General features: G+C 31.9%; 2 protein-coding genes and 1 pseudogene across 3 annotated transcripts in view; all 3 read left to right on the top strand.

The window, feature by feature from the left end:
- LOC102613415 (uncharacterized) overlaps positions 1 to 16,240 on the top strand; it is a 49,255-nt gene that overhangs the window by 19,757 nt on the left and 13,258 nt on the right. The gene's annotated exons all lie outside the window — the stretch shown is intronic.
- Positions 313 to 15,146, top strand: LOC127900446 (endo-1,3;1,4-beta-D-glucanase-like; annotated as a pseudogene).
- Positions 7,400 to 9,386, top strand: LOC102622719 (uncharacterized). Of its 2 annotated transcripts, none has more exons than XM_025102764.2 (3): positions 7,400 to 7,974; positions 8,735 to 8,944; positions 9,197 to 9,386. In XM_025102764.2, exons 1-3 carry the CDS (start codon positions 7,501 to 7,503, stop codon positions 9,350 to 9,352), a joined length of 840 nt encoding a protein of 279 aa, XP_024958532.1. In that variant the 5' UTR covers positions 7,400 to 7,500; the 3' UTR covers positions 9,353 to 9,386. The 2 variants fall into 2 exon arrangements, with proteins under 2 accessions (XP_024958532.1, XP_015389019.1); XM_015533533.3 differs by having other exon boundaries at positions 7,410 to 7,974; positions 9,145 to 9,386.

A 16,240-nucleotide genomic window follows, 5' to 3' on the forward strand; every position in this document is an offset into this window, starting at 1 on the left:
ATTATTTAAATTTTATGCAGAGATTAGTGGCATGGACCAAACAGTATTCCGAACTTTTATATATGAAGTGGCATGATAAGAACCAAAGAAAAAGCACAAATTGTTACCTTCCAAGTAAAATTAAAAGCAAAATAAATAAATGCCAATCACCAATAAATAAATAATTACTTGATGCAAAAGATTCGTGGCAAGGACCAAGCAAGCATTGTTCTTCCGAATCAACGAACCTATACATAAAACGGAGTGGCGTGTGGCCCAAGAAAAATAAGAAATTGTTACTCTCCAAATAAAAAAATGTCGGAAGCTACATAACTCTAACTAAAAAATGTCGGAAGCTAAATAGAAAGATGCAACGCCGTGACGCAGGCTTCCGGCATAATAATTTATAACTCTCACGAACCATAACCCACATGTTTCTTTTTGAAAGTATAAACAATTGGGAGGGAAATAGAGTCCCGGCAGTGAACATGCTGAAACTCTATATAAATAGATATACAATCATACGCGTTTGTGATAGAAGAAGAGAGCGTTTTCTGAACAGTAGTGTAAGGAAGGTTAAGCATAAGCAGGAGAAAAATGTCAGGCCCTCAGTGCTGTGCAAATCCACCAACACTGAATCCAAACGGTGGAGCAGGTCATGTTGAGAAACTTGGTGGACTCAACACTTACATCACTGGCTCTCCTGACTCCAAGCTTGCTGCTCTTCTCATTTCCGACGTTTTCGGTACCTGACCCATCTCAGTATCATGTCCATTCACTTCTTATATTTTCACTGCAAATTATGATCTGGGTTGTGTTTATTTGGGCAAATTACATCTGGGCTGCTTTTGTTTTAGTCTTTTGCTGTGTGTATGTTTCACTGTTTTTTCCATTTCTTGTTTTCACTAGTTAATTTTGTTTCTCTCACTTCAATTTATCATCAGGGTTGCTTGTGTTTATGCATCTTTTGATTGGTTAATCAGGGTGTTTGTCGGTTCTCTTTGTCCTCCATTTCATTTCGTATTGACTCTACCTATTTTGTTCACCTTTATTCTTCTGCCTCTATAAGCTTCTAATTCTTTCTTGTCTTCGCCTTCTAATTCTTACTTGTCTTCGCCTTATCTTGCAGGTTATGAAGCTCCAAACTTGAGGTATGACTTGCTCTAATTTCTTTCTCTTGCATCCACAGCTAATTGATTTGTTTTGTGAGCTTATCTTAATTTATGATTCTACGTGTCTTTGTCTTTGCTATTATTATTCATGCTCTTCTTCGGGTTAAGAAAAATTTGTACATTTTGGAACCTGCCTCAATCACTGGTAAACATATTCAGGGGGTATCTAATTGAAAATTTAAAATTATGTACACCATGAAAACAACTCTGGGTCAATGGTACCGTGATTTGGTATCTATTTATAAACATTGTACAAGCATGTGTTCATTTATCTGCCAGTTTGCTCTATCATATTGCTACCCTGTGTTCGACTGGGAGCTAATATCAGATGCTTTCTACAACAAAGGAAGCTTGCAGACAAGGTTGCAGCAGCTGGATTCTATGTCGCAGTTCCTGACTTCTTTCATGGGGATCCAAATGTAGATGGCGGGAGACCCCTACAGGAATGGATAAAAGATCATGGAGTGGTTGGTTCCAGACTTCTGATACATGACAAAATGTATTTCATTATTCAATGTTGTTATAGAGGGCCATGTTAATGTTTCAGTGCTGAGCCATTTACTTTTCTAATAGGAAAAGGGATTTGAAGAGCCATTAGTTAATGTTAATGTTTCAGTTATGCAAAGGTATGACTGCAACTGGGGCTGTGGGCTTCTGCTGGGGTGGTAAGATAACATGTTTTGCCTTATTCACCTATTGTTTATTATAGTTTCATTATCATAGTCCCTCATATATCAACATAATGTAACGCAATTGTATATCTACAATTAGAGAAAAGTTGAATCTAAATCTGACATTAGCCGATTAATTGCAGAAGAAAGACGTATGGATTTTATTGAAAGACGAAATCACAAGGTATGTACATCTAAATCTCATCTCATCTTTTTGAAAGAGCAAAAATTAAATAAAATATTAAACAGCGACGATCATAAACTAGTAAATCATCAGAATCAAAAACAAAATCAAACGGCGACGGTCTCCTTCTGATCTTCAGGACCTTCAAAGTTAGGATCATTAGCATCGATGGCTTCGTCGAAGCCGATCTCAGCCTGCGAGTAACCGTCGCCTGACCACGTGTACTTGCCTCCGTGTCCTTTCTTTTTGGGTGATCCGTTCATGCCAGTTGCTGATTTCTTGTCACTCTGCTGATCTGTTGTTGATTTGTTTCTTTCACCGTGGCTGTGGCTCTTCGCAAGCTTCTTCATTCTTGGAACCTTGATGATTGATTATATCTCTCTCCTGCGAGTCTGTCACAGTGAATGGGCTTTGCGTTCGTTGAGTCTCATCATAGAGCGATGGCGCGTAATAATAATCCTGTGGGTCTGAAAATCGTAATCATGTGATTCGAGGGGAGTGGATAAGAACGAGCTATTTTATGCTTATTTTAATTTAAGAAAATTATCATTCATATACTTTAAATTTGTATTTTTATTTAAAATATTATAATACTTTAAAAATATATCAATTGTCCACCTTAAATTGACAAAAATTATCTACCGTCCACTAAACCGTTAGTTGCCGTTTGAAAGTTAACGGAACAGTAACGAATTGATAATTTTACCTTTAAAAATTATCACTTGTATACCCTTAAAATATCTTATTATCACTTATATACCTTTAAATTATCATTTGTATCATATGAAAAGACGAGATTACCCATCTGACGTCATCATATTTAAATGGCAACTAATGATTTAGTAGACGGTATATATATTTTGTCAACTTAGAGTGGATGACTGATATACCCTGAAAGTATTGTATTAAATTTGATAACAGAGTAAATTAAGGATATACGATTGATAATTTCCCTTTAATTTATTTTAAGAGTCGCTCTGATGACTTGTCTGTGCGGTGGACTAATCTTGGTCTTAAAAATCTTTTCCACCGGACATGTGGCATAATGCATTATTTTTGTCAATTTAATTAGAGCTTTTGATAGGTTTTGAAATCACTATTTTCTTATTAATTTTTTTCCCTATATTTGTATAGAGTAACCGCTTAAAACAAATAGCATATTATATTTTTTGCTGAAAACTAAAAAAAAAAAAAGTAGTGTGTCAAAGTTTGTTCGACTTGCTGCTCGAGGAACAAGCAGTCAGCGACTTGACTACCGCCCCTGACTGACTTTCCTTCCCAAGTTGTGAATGCGTGGTCGACGTTTCCAATGCGTCTGTTCTTCGAAACATTAGCACAGTTATAAATTTTTTCCATCGCGCACATTGAAAGCAACTTATGCTCAAACCGCACTAATAGAACAAAAGATTATCTCTTTTCAATTTTAAATGGAAGAGTTATTTTACGAGAGTCACCAAAGTGAGAGCATGAGTTCACCTTTAAGTGGCTCCATCTTTCAAAATGATGCTATAAACGCTCGTCTAACAACGATATGTAACGCGTAACTTTCTAGATTTGAGCCTTAAAGCCACATAAAATATAGAAGAACAGCACAATATAACACAAAAATTCAGATGTTTGGCGTTAAGAGGAATAGCAGTAGAGATCGTAAAAACTTGGGGCCGTCCATTCCAATAGACTTTGGTTCGGGCCTCTCACATGAGGGTTTAGAAAAAAAAAACACACACACACACACACACACACAACCCAACCTTAAGACCTCTATTTTTTTTAAAAGGAAATTATAAATTAAAATAATAAATTTAAATTTGAAAAATAAAAAAAAAGTTTAAATTCCTAATTTATATATTAATAATTAATAAAAAATTTTAAATTATAATTTTAAATTTTCTTTTAAATGTTAATTAATTAAGAGAGTGCTTTAATTAGTGAACAAGTACTAAAAATTAAATCCCTAAACTTTTATTTGCTTAATTTTTTTATTTACTAATTTATTTTCAAATATTTATTTTATTTTAATTTATTATTGATTATAATAACTTAATTATTATGAACTCATTTCAAGTTTATAATAATTTTAAAAAAATTAAAAAATAAGTAAAAGCTCAAGCTTAGCTCAATTCTAGTCCAGCCCTACAGTGGGCTTGGCCTAGACCCAATCCTTACACTACTATTCTAATGGTCTTAGGTCTGAGCTTGAAAAAGCCCGGCCCAAATCCTTAATTTATCAACCCTAAATAACAGTCTCCATTAGTGGAGGAATAACGAAACTAAAATTAAAAAAAAAAAACTAAAATACCTATGAGAGAGAGGCTGATAGGAGCTCTCCGAAGGTGGAAATGGAGGAACTGTCTTTGGTTTGCTGTTGAGAAATTGAGAAAATCTTTTTACCATCAATTTGTTGATCTGATTCTTTTGTGTGTGTGTGTGTGTATAAATATTTATTTTAGGATGATATTATGCCCCATTTTACACAATACATTCAAATTACAAATTGCATTTTAAGTGAATTATTGTTGCATGATTCAATGGCAAAGTGTATATGAAGTATAGACTCACTTAAAATAGCAAAGCGTAATCTGTCTTAGGTCATTTGTTAGTTTCATCAACCAATTTTCACAATGTCACACAAACATGTATATTAAACTCATAATATGCTTACATGTTTAATTTTCATTGAATGATCGTCTATGAAGCAGTAGAACATTGCAATAAAAAAAAATGATAAGGTCTCACCAGTCACAAAATGCTTCAACATGTCTAATTACGGAGTTTTAAAGTAAAAGTTGTCATTTACCTTTAAAAATCAATTGGTGATAGGAGAATGGATGTTAAACCATTGATTTCATCACTTCCACATCTATTTATAGTTTTAAGGGTGGTCACTGTCCCTTAATTAACTCGTGCACCTATTGAAACTCACTAATCTAGTGGCCCCATAAGGTTAACAAATAAAATAATTTTTTATTTTATTAGTAGATCAAATTCAAAACTGGTTCCTAAAAAGGTTGCACTTTACCACTTGAAAATTCAATAGTTAAAAGACATGATTCAATTTTTTTTTAAAAAATAATAATTTAGATGCACTTTTCTTGAAAAAAAGTTAGGGCGTGTCGATATGCCATTGGAAGACAAAACGAACCGGACAAGAGTTGAGCCAACGCCGACCCTGAGAGAGAGTGGTAAAGTAGGAAACCCGAGAGATTAAGTGCTCAAGCAAGAAAATTATAAATTAAAAAATAGCGAAACTTCCTCGCTGATCACCCAACAAAAAGAAACTTCAACGCCTAAACCAGGTACTCACTAGAGCTTGTCCAAAAAAAAAAAAAAAGCGCTCACTAGAGTATCACTGATACGACAAAAATGAATGAAGCCAATATTTGCAACACTATTCAGATTTACTTTAAAATTGGAAATAATATAGATAGGTATAGACTACAGATACTACACACTACGTATCTTTTATGCTGGATGTTTGTTAATTATTTGAAATCTACGTATATTAGTATGTTTAGATTTTATTAGAAATTGGAGCCTTAATGTGTCCACAGGACTACAGCTGTATATATATATCTATATATATATATATATAGGTAGCCGACGTGCCAAGGTCCGGTGATTGGGAAGATTATAATAATAAATCAATACAAATATTGCCAATGAATTATTGCGTGCCAACAATAACAGTTGAGTATGTAGCTTTGGGCTCAAAAGGCATCATCTGTCGGCAATCATTAATAAAAGACGAACTTTAACAATAGAGTTTGCTTTTTTTCTTTTAAAATATTGTTTTTTTTTGGAAAATGTGGCAAGGCCTGCAAAATGTGGATTCTAAAACATTTTAGTTTTTGGGCGACTCACATCCATGCCACATACTTTATTAATTTCGGTCTTGACGTTTGAACTTCTGTATGGTAAACGCTAAAAAATGTTTAAACTTTTGACGTTTGAGCTTTTGTTGAACGTTTGAACCTTTTAGTAAAAAAACATTAGTGTTCAAGTTTGAAACGCTAAAAAATGCATGTTTGTTAGTTCAAACCCGCGTAGACCGCATAATGTTCATCTTTAATTACTTAGTCAGTCTTTATATTTTTAAAGACTGACTAACGGTCCTTGTCAATGTCATATACTTGTTTCCATTAAAATTTATTTTGGACAAAACTCAAATTGAATTTTTAACTCCTTAGCTTTTTTTAAGATTCCAACTCGAGTCGCCAATCAAAATAAAGTTATTTAAAAGTTGTTCGATTATGTCTTTAGAGACCCATTAAAATTTATTAGGATAATTTTTCACCTATTATATGTTAGATTTTTTTTTTAAAGTTATAAGTTATATAAGACGAAACTATTAGTTTATCCTGGAGAAATTAAAACATACATGTATGAAAGTAAAAACACAAATATTTTGAGTAATATTTTTTAAAAATAAAGCTATTAATTATGCAATTAATTCAAACTATAGGTATTAAAAGAACATTTACCTTTAACATATCCATAATTTTATATTTTTTAAAATCTTTTAAAAAATCGTTGATACCTTGTAGCGAGAACAACTTATATACTATAACTATAAGTATAATATGCACCGTAGCCTATAACAAAAAATATTTGTTATAATGTTACAAAATCCGTTAAAACCAACAAATGTGAAGACTCTCCAGTTTCTCCTCTTTGCTTCTTGAAACTTTTAAAATTTGACTATCATTTCCCTTCAGTGTGTACAGTACTAAAATGCTAATTTAATTGATTGATTAAAAAATGAAAGTTGAATTCTCTCGGGGCATCTTCTATGTATGTCACAAATATGTCGTCGTCATAAATATAGTTCCCACTTCTTAATCCGCGATTAATTACTATTAATTAAGGAAACATCAATATGTTTATCATATTCTTCTATGCCGACTCGCTACCAAATACATGACTATTAGCGTTTTTTTAAAAATTAATTAAAAGAATTTAATCACAGTATGCTGGGGTCAAGAAGATTTATTTTAATCATGCAGACATGCACATACACTAGGTTGCTTCAATAAGTAGTTGAGAATCTTCCCTTGTTGAAAAAACCAGGCATACATGAAAGTTAGAGAAATATAAATGGAAAATGATTACACCCCCTCTGTTGTTTTGTTTGTTTAAATTAATCATTTTTTCCTCTTGTTTTAAAATTCATCAAAATTTTCTCATAATTAGAAAATCTGACATATGATTACTTTTTATTAATTTCAGCAATTAATTATCCATTAAAAAATCAATCATAAGTCTGAAGTTAAGAGAAACTGTTAATAACTGAGGTTTTTTTTTATAGGTTTTGAAATATGAAAGAGAAGAGGTTAATTTACTGAAACATGAAGGGGGGGCGGCGGGTGAGGAGGTTTTAATAATTTTCCCTAAGACTAAACAATTAGCATAATAACATAACATATGGAGAAAAAATATATAAGAAGGTCTTCACTCCTCACAATCTCTGGCAAATTAAGCCATAAAAGAAACTGCAATGGAGGCGTTGAGAAAGGTTGCTTTAGCCTATTATAATTCTGGAACCGATGAAGAAAGACGTTTATTCAACCAATTTTTCCAATCAATGGATAAAGATGGAAACCGTAGGGTGAGTTACAGGGAGTTTTCAGATTTCATGTCGCAGAAAGCACACGATGAGAACATGCGTACTCGTGACTTCTTCAATCAACTAGACATCGATGGAAGCGGACGTTTAGATTTTAAGGAAGTGTTGACTCTCTACTATATACTAAAAAGTAGAAGGCCAATTTGCGGCCGGTGCAGAATCTTCATAACCAATGAGTATTTCGCTTGCATGAGGTGCTTTGAAACCGGGAGCGCCGCTTACAGTATCTGCCTGGAATGTTTCGGCGATAAAGGGAGTCTCAATCACAATCATGTCCGTTCTTATTTTGTGGATAATTTTTCGCTGCTTGAATCTTTGAGGAAGAAACCTTTACCCAATCATCAGGTATTTATTATTATTATTATATTTTTATGAATAAATATTCGTTTTGTTTTTATATTTTGAATTAAATATTTATTTATTCCCTATATATATTTTAAAAAATATCTTAAAATACTCTTACTATTATACCCTAATTATTTTTCGTTTTTTTTATGATAACATCCACACAACAATATTCTTGGTGATGCTAATGAAAAGAAAAAAAATAATTAATTTATTAAATTAATATTAAAAGTAAAATAAAATTTTTTATTATTATTTTACTTTTAAGATTAATTGGGTAACATAATTTTTTATAATTATTAACAAGATATTAAATGTAGCTCTAAGTTGTTAATTTATTTATTTATAAATATTTATTAGAAAGATTATTGCAAGTGTCTGAAAAATATCAATTTCTTTAAACAGATAATTATTGGCAATTTAATGTTTTTAGATTGTTGTAAGACTATTATTAGAAAAGTAAAAAAAATGAAAAAAAATGTTATATATTTAATAATAAGAGTGTCTTTTGGTATTTTTTAAAATATAGGATTGAATGACATTTTTTTTCTTTTTATTTCGTATAATGGGTGCTCTCTGTTGGAAACAAAAGTAGTTGAAGCCGAAGGCGAAAAGAGATCCTCTAGGCCCAAGACGACGGGGTTGACACTTAATTTAAAATATAATGCTCTGAAAGAGCATTTACCTGTATACTAATTAAAGATTTTTGAAATTAATTGCCTATTTATAAAACTTGTATTGACTCTGCAATTGATTGCAGCCAAGTTCCAGAAGCTCCAGAAGTTGTTCCAGAAGTTCCAGAAGCTCCAGAAGTTGTTCCAGAAGCTGTTCCAGAAGCTCCAGAAGTTCCAGAAGTTGTTCCAGAAGCTCCAGAAATTCCAGAAGGCACGGAACTTCCCGGCGTCGGCGCGGTCATTCTTCAAAGCGTGCAATTGTTCCTTACAATCAAAATATCCCAGCAGAGGGAAGGGTGAGTTTGACCAAACTTTGATTAATTAATTTTGAATAATCACTCGATTATTTAATTTGGTGCATAACATTTTTATAAATTTGGATATAGTGCTGAGGAGCCGTGTTGATTTTTATATATTCTGACAGTGAATTTCTTGTTGATCTATCTAAAGTCTGATAGTGAATTTCTTCATGTTAAAATTATTTATTGATTTCTAGGGTCTATGGCAAGCGGCATTAAAAGTTTTCGAAGCTGCACTTCCCATTGCAGGAATTGTTGCCGGTTGTTCAATTATGTGAGGCTTGCGCACTTCAAATATATTCACAGAAGAAGACTGCAGTCGTCCATCCTAGCTATCCTGAAGATGAAGAATATATAAGCTGTGTGCGATGTTTAGATTTCTCCTTATGTATGTTTTCAAGTTAATTTGGCTTTAGTGTGCGGCAGTGTTTTAGTTTAACTTTTGTCCCTATTTTTGTTTTTGGCACTCCGTTTTCGGTATGAAGAGCTGCGTGAATTCACTTTCATATTTCAACAAAATTTAAGATTAAACTGATTTGTATATTTGTAAATGACAATTTGCTTCAATAGTTAATTAATAGTTATATATATTGTTTTTTAACTAGAAGCTAGCTAGCTCTCAGGAATTAAACAAACTTAGGTTTACCTTAATTAATTGGCATTGCAAGATAATATAAGTGTCTGAAGAAAATTAATTTATAATTTCCATTTGATTAGGAGCAGAGGGTGCTTAAGACTAGCAGTGGCCAAGGCACCTGCAAGCTTTAAAAAAATCTTGAAATTTCTAAAGGAAATATAAAAAAATACTGATTTGGACCCTACATAATTAATTTGTAAACTTTATGTATAGGATGAAAATGTAACTTTATATTTTGTAAAATAAAGTCATAGTTGCCTAATTGTTTGATGTTTACCTATTTACTTATTTATTTATTTATTTTTGAAAGGGTTTGATCTTTATTTTGGTATTTTTGATCTTTATTTTGGTATTTCTTTTTTCATCCTAATAAAATAGCAAATGGCCTTTTAAATTTTTGATGAAGTTAAGACCTATTTCTTTGATCTTTATTTTGTTAATTGCTTTTTTATTTTATTCTTTATTTGTAACAATAGCCTCAATTATTAATCAAAATCTCCAAATTCAAATTACTACAGTTACAAGCAAAATTTCTAAATTTTCAGGATTACACCATAGCTATACATGAAAAACCATCTAAAATCGACCCCCTATTAATACTTGTTTGAATTTAGCTCCCTCGAAATTTACTCTAAGCTCTACCCGTACAACTAATAACAAACCTATATGGTAATTAATTAATTTCTATCATTTTCATCAAGATGCCTTTTTATTTCTATGCTCTAAACCAAAAATATGATGCAATATTAAATCAATTATTCAAATAAAAATAGAAAGGAGAATGAATAAATAGTTAAAGGCCAAATTAATTAAATAAACAAAGTCAAACTATACCAATGGGCCTTTGGTATAGTTTACAATGTTGAATGCAATGGTTTGAGCCTCCATAAAAATATTATGGGGGTTAATTTCAGTTCTTCCTTGATTATCAAATAATTGAGTGGAGTCAGTTTATCCCTCACGAAATATGAGTGGAGTGGACAGCCGTCGAATATTAGAGATGATCTAAAGAATTTGGGCAGCGTTTTAGAGGAGTACATGCCACGAAAAAGTTTCCAGTTGTATAATCTGTTTGTAAATATTAATTGTAATATCTGATATAATATTAGTAACAGTCCTGTATAACAGTATTTAAAAAAAAAAAACAAAGTCAAACTGTAGTTGTTTGTATGTTCTTGATCAAAAGATGAAATTTGATGAAAAGCATTTTATTAAAGACATTATAGCCAATAATCAACGTCTGAATTATCTAAAGCGATGGGCAAGGGGAGAATGTCCTTTAACAAACTGAAAAAAAAATAAAATAAGGCCATATTGGACTCAAGAATCACTTGGAAGCCTCTTGAGTCTTTCTCTAAATCTTGCTCAATGTTGTCACTTAACTTAATATTTACCGTAAGGTCTTCTTCTAGAACAGTTCTCTTGCTTCAATATAGAGATTGATAGAACCGTAACAACCATACTGTTAAAATCAATGCTCAAATCAAGATTGGACTTTACCCCTTCCTTTGCAATTTCAGACGTCTCTAATTACTTCCTCATCGACATTTGAAATCTCATGTTGTCATGGACATGTCCAATTACCTTCTTGGAGACATTTCTGGCCATGTTCTCATGCAATTTTCTAGTTGCATTGTTAATGAATTTCTTCGCAAGCTTATCCAAATGCTTTTCAAATTCTTCCCAAAGTTGACATTCAACTTCTATTGCTAAAGAGGCGGCACACACTAATGTATAGTTGGAGTGCGAAGGCATTCGATCTCTTATATGTGTTAGCACTAACATCCTCTACAAATTTCAAAGCTAAAACTTTTCGGTCTCATCAAAACTTTTAGACTCATCTACACAGTCATGGACAGATCCCTTAATGTGACGCGTCAAGCAATTATTTAGAAGAATGAATCTCACTGTCAATCTTAATAATCACTTCATATGATTCCATATTAATTTTTTTTCTTTGATTATTAACGATATAATATGCATGCACCTATTTCATGGACATACTATTAAACCATGTAATTTAATAGTTAATTAAAATAATTATATTAAATTGCATGGTTTAATAATATGTTGGATAAAAAAAGAAAAAGAGGGTGCTATATGTATATATGTGTCTATATAATCATTCTCAGGTGTGGACACTCTCGGTTTTTTTTCCATAGAGATGGCAAAATCCATATTCGAATTTAGACTTTTTGGTTCTGGACCCAAATGATAATTTAGCAAACCGAACCTGGATATGAACTCTTATTTTTAGGCTCAGGAATCTGAGTTCCAAATGTGGATAGATGTACTGAATGCCCGAAATTTAAAAAAAGAAATCAAGCGTGTCGCTTCTGGGGCTGTTGCTAGTTGCAGAAGGAGATAGAACAAAGTCATGGATCTCTTGAAATAGATGAGGAAGATGGGGAATCGCATAAACTGGAAATAAATCCCAATGATTCCAACAGCCAAAATCTTAGTATAAACCATTTTTTCTTATTTAGTACTCAAAATCTGGAAATATAACTACATAAACACCAAATAACACCAAAATCTACAACACAATATATTTCATTTGAGAAACTATACCAACAAAGACTGTCATAGAACTCCATCACCGAATGTTGGCTTCGGGACCACAAAAGAATGAATTGCTCACTTCTTCTTGGCAACATTTGAGGCCTTGGTCGTCTTTACACCATCGATCTTTTTAGCCATATTCTTCCTTTCCTTTAATTGCTTCCTTGACTTCTCTGCCTTGGTATCAAGTCTATTCTTGAAACTTGCAGAGAAGTGTGGCCACAACGGTGATGTTGTGTTGCTAATGATTGATGGGTGATGATCAATCGGGCGACGACATTGATGTTGAATTCATTTGTTGAATTTTGAGGAATGAATAAGACTAGAAATAACGATTGTGAGATGTAGGGTTTGTTTTGTTTTTTTCATTTTCGCTTTTATACTCATAAATAATAATTAAAAACAATTAATTAAAATAATATTTAAAAATAATTAATTAAATATTAAAATAAAATAATTCGGGTATGGGTTCTTGATATCCGGATTTACCAAAAATGGGACCCGACTCAGATTCAATTGGGTTCATAAAATGACATCCAAATACCAGATATATTTTGCTACGGTACAGGAAGAACCCGATTTGGATTTTTTGGGTTCATCCGGGTCCGGGTTATTCTACCATCCCCACATGCAGACATGCTGTTAAATCCTACAATTTAATAAAGTTACTTTTGAATGTGCTATAAAGCTGTGCAATTTAATAGTGTTACACTTTGACTTTATTAAACTTCGTGGTTTAAAAATGTAACCGCATGAAAAAAGTGAGGTTCCGCACTAGTGAAGGACTATACAAGCAGACTTGTTTGTGTGCGTGCGCGCCGCATTGCCATTGCAATACTTGGAAACTCCTCGATGGGATAAAAAAAAAATATCAGCATGGGCCAATAACCCAAGTTCCCATTGCAACCAAATATATATTACAGTCGAAATAAGTACACCTGAGTTGACGAAGCGATCAACGGCCTTACTTGTGCATGAAAACTTTTTAGAGACAATATACAAAATAGAAATTTCATTCTTATTCAAAGCTCAAATGCCCAATTTATACAAGAATACACATAGATTACATAAAAGGAACATAATCATTCACTATAAAATTGAGGATTTCCTCTATATTTTGATACCATATTGGCCATGATACTTGACATCTGTACATGTCACAATGGCAATAATAGTTGCCACATTTATATGCATGATATTACCTTGGTTTTGATTTATAATGGGGTTGACTGAGAAAAATATTTAGGATCTTAGTGATCTTTATCCGTGCGTACTTGTAGTTTATTGTGCACGTAGTTATGTACAATTTTTTTAGTACATACTTTTACTATTAAACTATAGTCTATTGTTACAGAGACCCACGTTTTTCTGTAAACGATCCATGATAGTATTCAAAAATTTTCTTTTGTTAGTGAAAAGGAAAGAAAAGTAAGGGTATTATTATAAAATGAATGAAAATTAAGGATAGGGATGTAATATATTTAATAGCAGTGATATCTTGAACTGACCGCTATCAACTAACTTTTATTCTCAGCTAAAGTAGCAATTGAACTAACGAAGCATGAGTTCATCCAGGCTGCTGTGCTGTTACATCCCTCTTTCGTAACTGTAGATGATATCAAGTGTATGTATTCATAGATGTTCCGCATGTCAGTGTGTGTTTTTAGGCAATGAATAGCTTATAGATGAATGTGTACCCAATAATTTACATGTAAGTCCTTATAATAGTTCTGGTCATTGCATGCAGATGGAAAGTCTTTTAGTTTGTTTCTTTTATCTTTTGTTGGACTATTCAATTGTTCTTTATTGTTGCATTTGGTGTAACAAACCATATTGGTTGGTATTACTTTCAGCGGTTGAGGTTCCCACTGCAGTACTGGGAGCTGAGTCTGATCAGATTTCTCCCCGAGCTCTCTTGAAGCAATTTGAAGAAGTCTTAACAAGGGATGGCAACTGGATCGCTCCATAATGGATATCCACAATATCCATCCAAAATTTTTTTGATCTTGAAATGGATATTTTAAAATTATATCCAGATGAATATGGATGGATATGGATAATTATTTTTACCCAATGGATATCCGTTTAACCAACACAAGTTTAAAAAGTTTTAATTTTATAAAATTAAAAATAAAAAATATAATAAACAAACAATTGTAAAAATATTATATTAATTAGTGAAAAATTTAAATACCTCTTATATTAAAAACTAAAATTTTTAAAATTACCTTTTAATTTTTTAACTTATTTAATACTATTAATAATTATTATTTTATTTTATTAATTTAATATTATAAATGGACCTCCACCGGAAAGTCATCGGACCACCACCGGACCTCGCCGGACCACCGTCGGACATCGCCGGACCTTCGCCGGAAGGTCGCCGGACCGCCGCCACCGACCACCGAACCGCCATTTTATATATATATTATTACTAATATAAATAGTTTAATAGCCAAATTTCATATTGAAATTTTAACTATTTTATATTATTATTTTTATATAATAAAAATAAAATATCCATGGATATCCATGGATCTCCATAGCTATATGGATATGGATATATCCATTATGGATAATTATGGATTTGTGTTTGGATGGATAATATCCATCCATAATTAGATATTTGCCATCCCTAGTCTTAACTGTTAAATCTGAGGTACGCATATGTATATATATATAAATCCAGTGCTTTTTAATAATATGTATGATGTGACCATTTCGATTAAAGCAATATATCGGTAAAGTTTAACACTTGACAGGTTCACATTGAAGTTTCATTTCTGCCTCAAAAGTTATCTGGATCTATAGTTAAAAGCACTTTAGATGACTCTTTTACTTGTGATACTTGTTAGCAGGTTGATGGGTATGCGAAAATATTTCCAAAAGTTTCTCACGGATGGTCGGTGAGATACAATGTAGAAGACAAATCTGCTGTGAAGTGTGCAGAGGAAGCTCAATCAAAAAATGATGGAATGGTTTGCCAAGTATGTCAAGTGAGGAACCGCATGGAATGGATTGTTGTACTGCTCCATGTGTGTAAACCTCGGAACTCTAGTTGATGGTTATTGTATCTGATGAATGATTGTATAACTATGTCAACATTTAGTGTTCATGTAATTAAGAATGAATAAAACATATACCCTATGATGAATGGAAAATCGGCACCGTATGTGGTCAGGCTTTTGCTGAAGGTTCTTTGTGGCCCTGGGCTTATGCCCCTTCTTCACTGAAAAAAGAAACAATATTTTATTCTATTTTTTAAAAATTGATTTTGTTTAACTTGTTTTAATATATTTCTTGAAAATATATGTAGTGCTACTTAAAACTCTAATCAACTTTGCTTTAAGTGTTAATAATTTTGGCGGATTGAGACATATAGTTTCTCAAATAAAGTTTATTCATTTAGAGTTTTTATTAGGTTTTTGGTAAAAAAAAAAAAATTGTTTACTTGTTAATGAGAGTTTTTATTAAAATTTAAAAATTTATATTAGTAGATAATTTTTTAAAATTATAATATGAAAATAATGAAATAAAAGTGTAAATAAATAATGGGTATTTTACACAATTGAACTTTTTAAATAGGCTATAAGTTCTCTGATTTTCATTCTTAAAATCTTAAAATTTGAGTTTTTATTAGTCGATGTAAAATAATTTATTTAGTTCTTAACATAATAACATTTGTTTTGAAAATATAAATAAATACCCATAAATCTTTTTTAAAAAATTTAGAGTAAATAAATACTAATGGCCTTTTTATAAGACATATTAAACAAATATTTAAATTTATAAAATTTCGTAATTTATTAATGGCTCCTGAATTAGTGGGTATAAGGATTTGGAACGCTACTCAAATAAAATTATTTGCAAAACATGTTGATGCAAATTTTTGCTCAATGTACAACGATTGATTTGTGTTTCAGACTTTCTTCTAAATCGAGTTTCGTGGCTTATTTTTTTCTTTGAGGCGAGTGTCTCAAATTACGTGTCTCCTTGTCATTAATTGTTTTGTAAAAAGAAACAATTATCAAAGGGTGTTGGGGTTGCCGATAATAATAACCCTCTGACGCTCAAGTCAACCTTTTAAATTTGAT

This window comes from Citrus sinensis, chromosome 1 (genome assembly GCF_022201045.2).
Source record: "Citrus sinensis cultivar Valencia sweet orange chromosome 1, DVS_A1.0, whole genome shotgun sequence".
Classification (NCBI taxonomy): domain Eukaryota; kingdom Viridiplantae; phylum Streptophyta; class Magnoliopsida; order Sapindales; family Rutaceae; genus Citrus; species Citrus sinensis.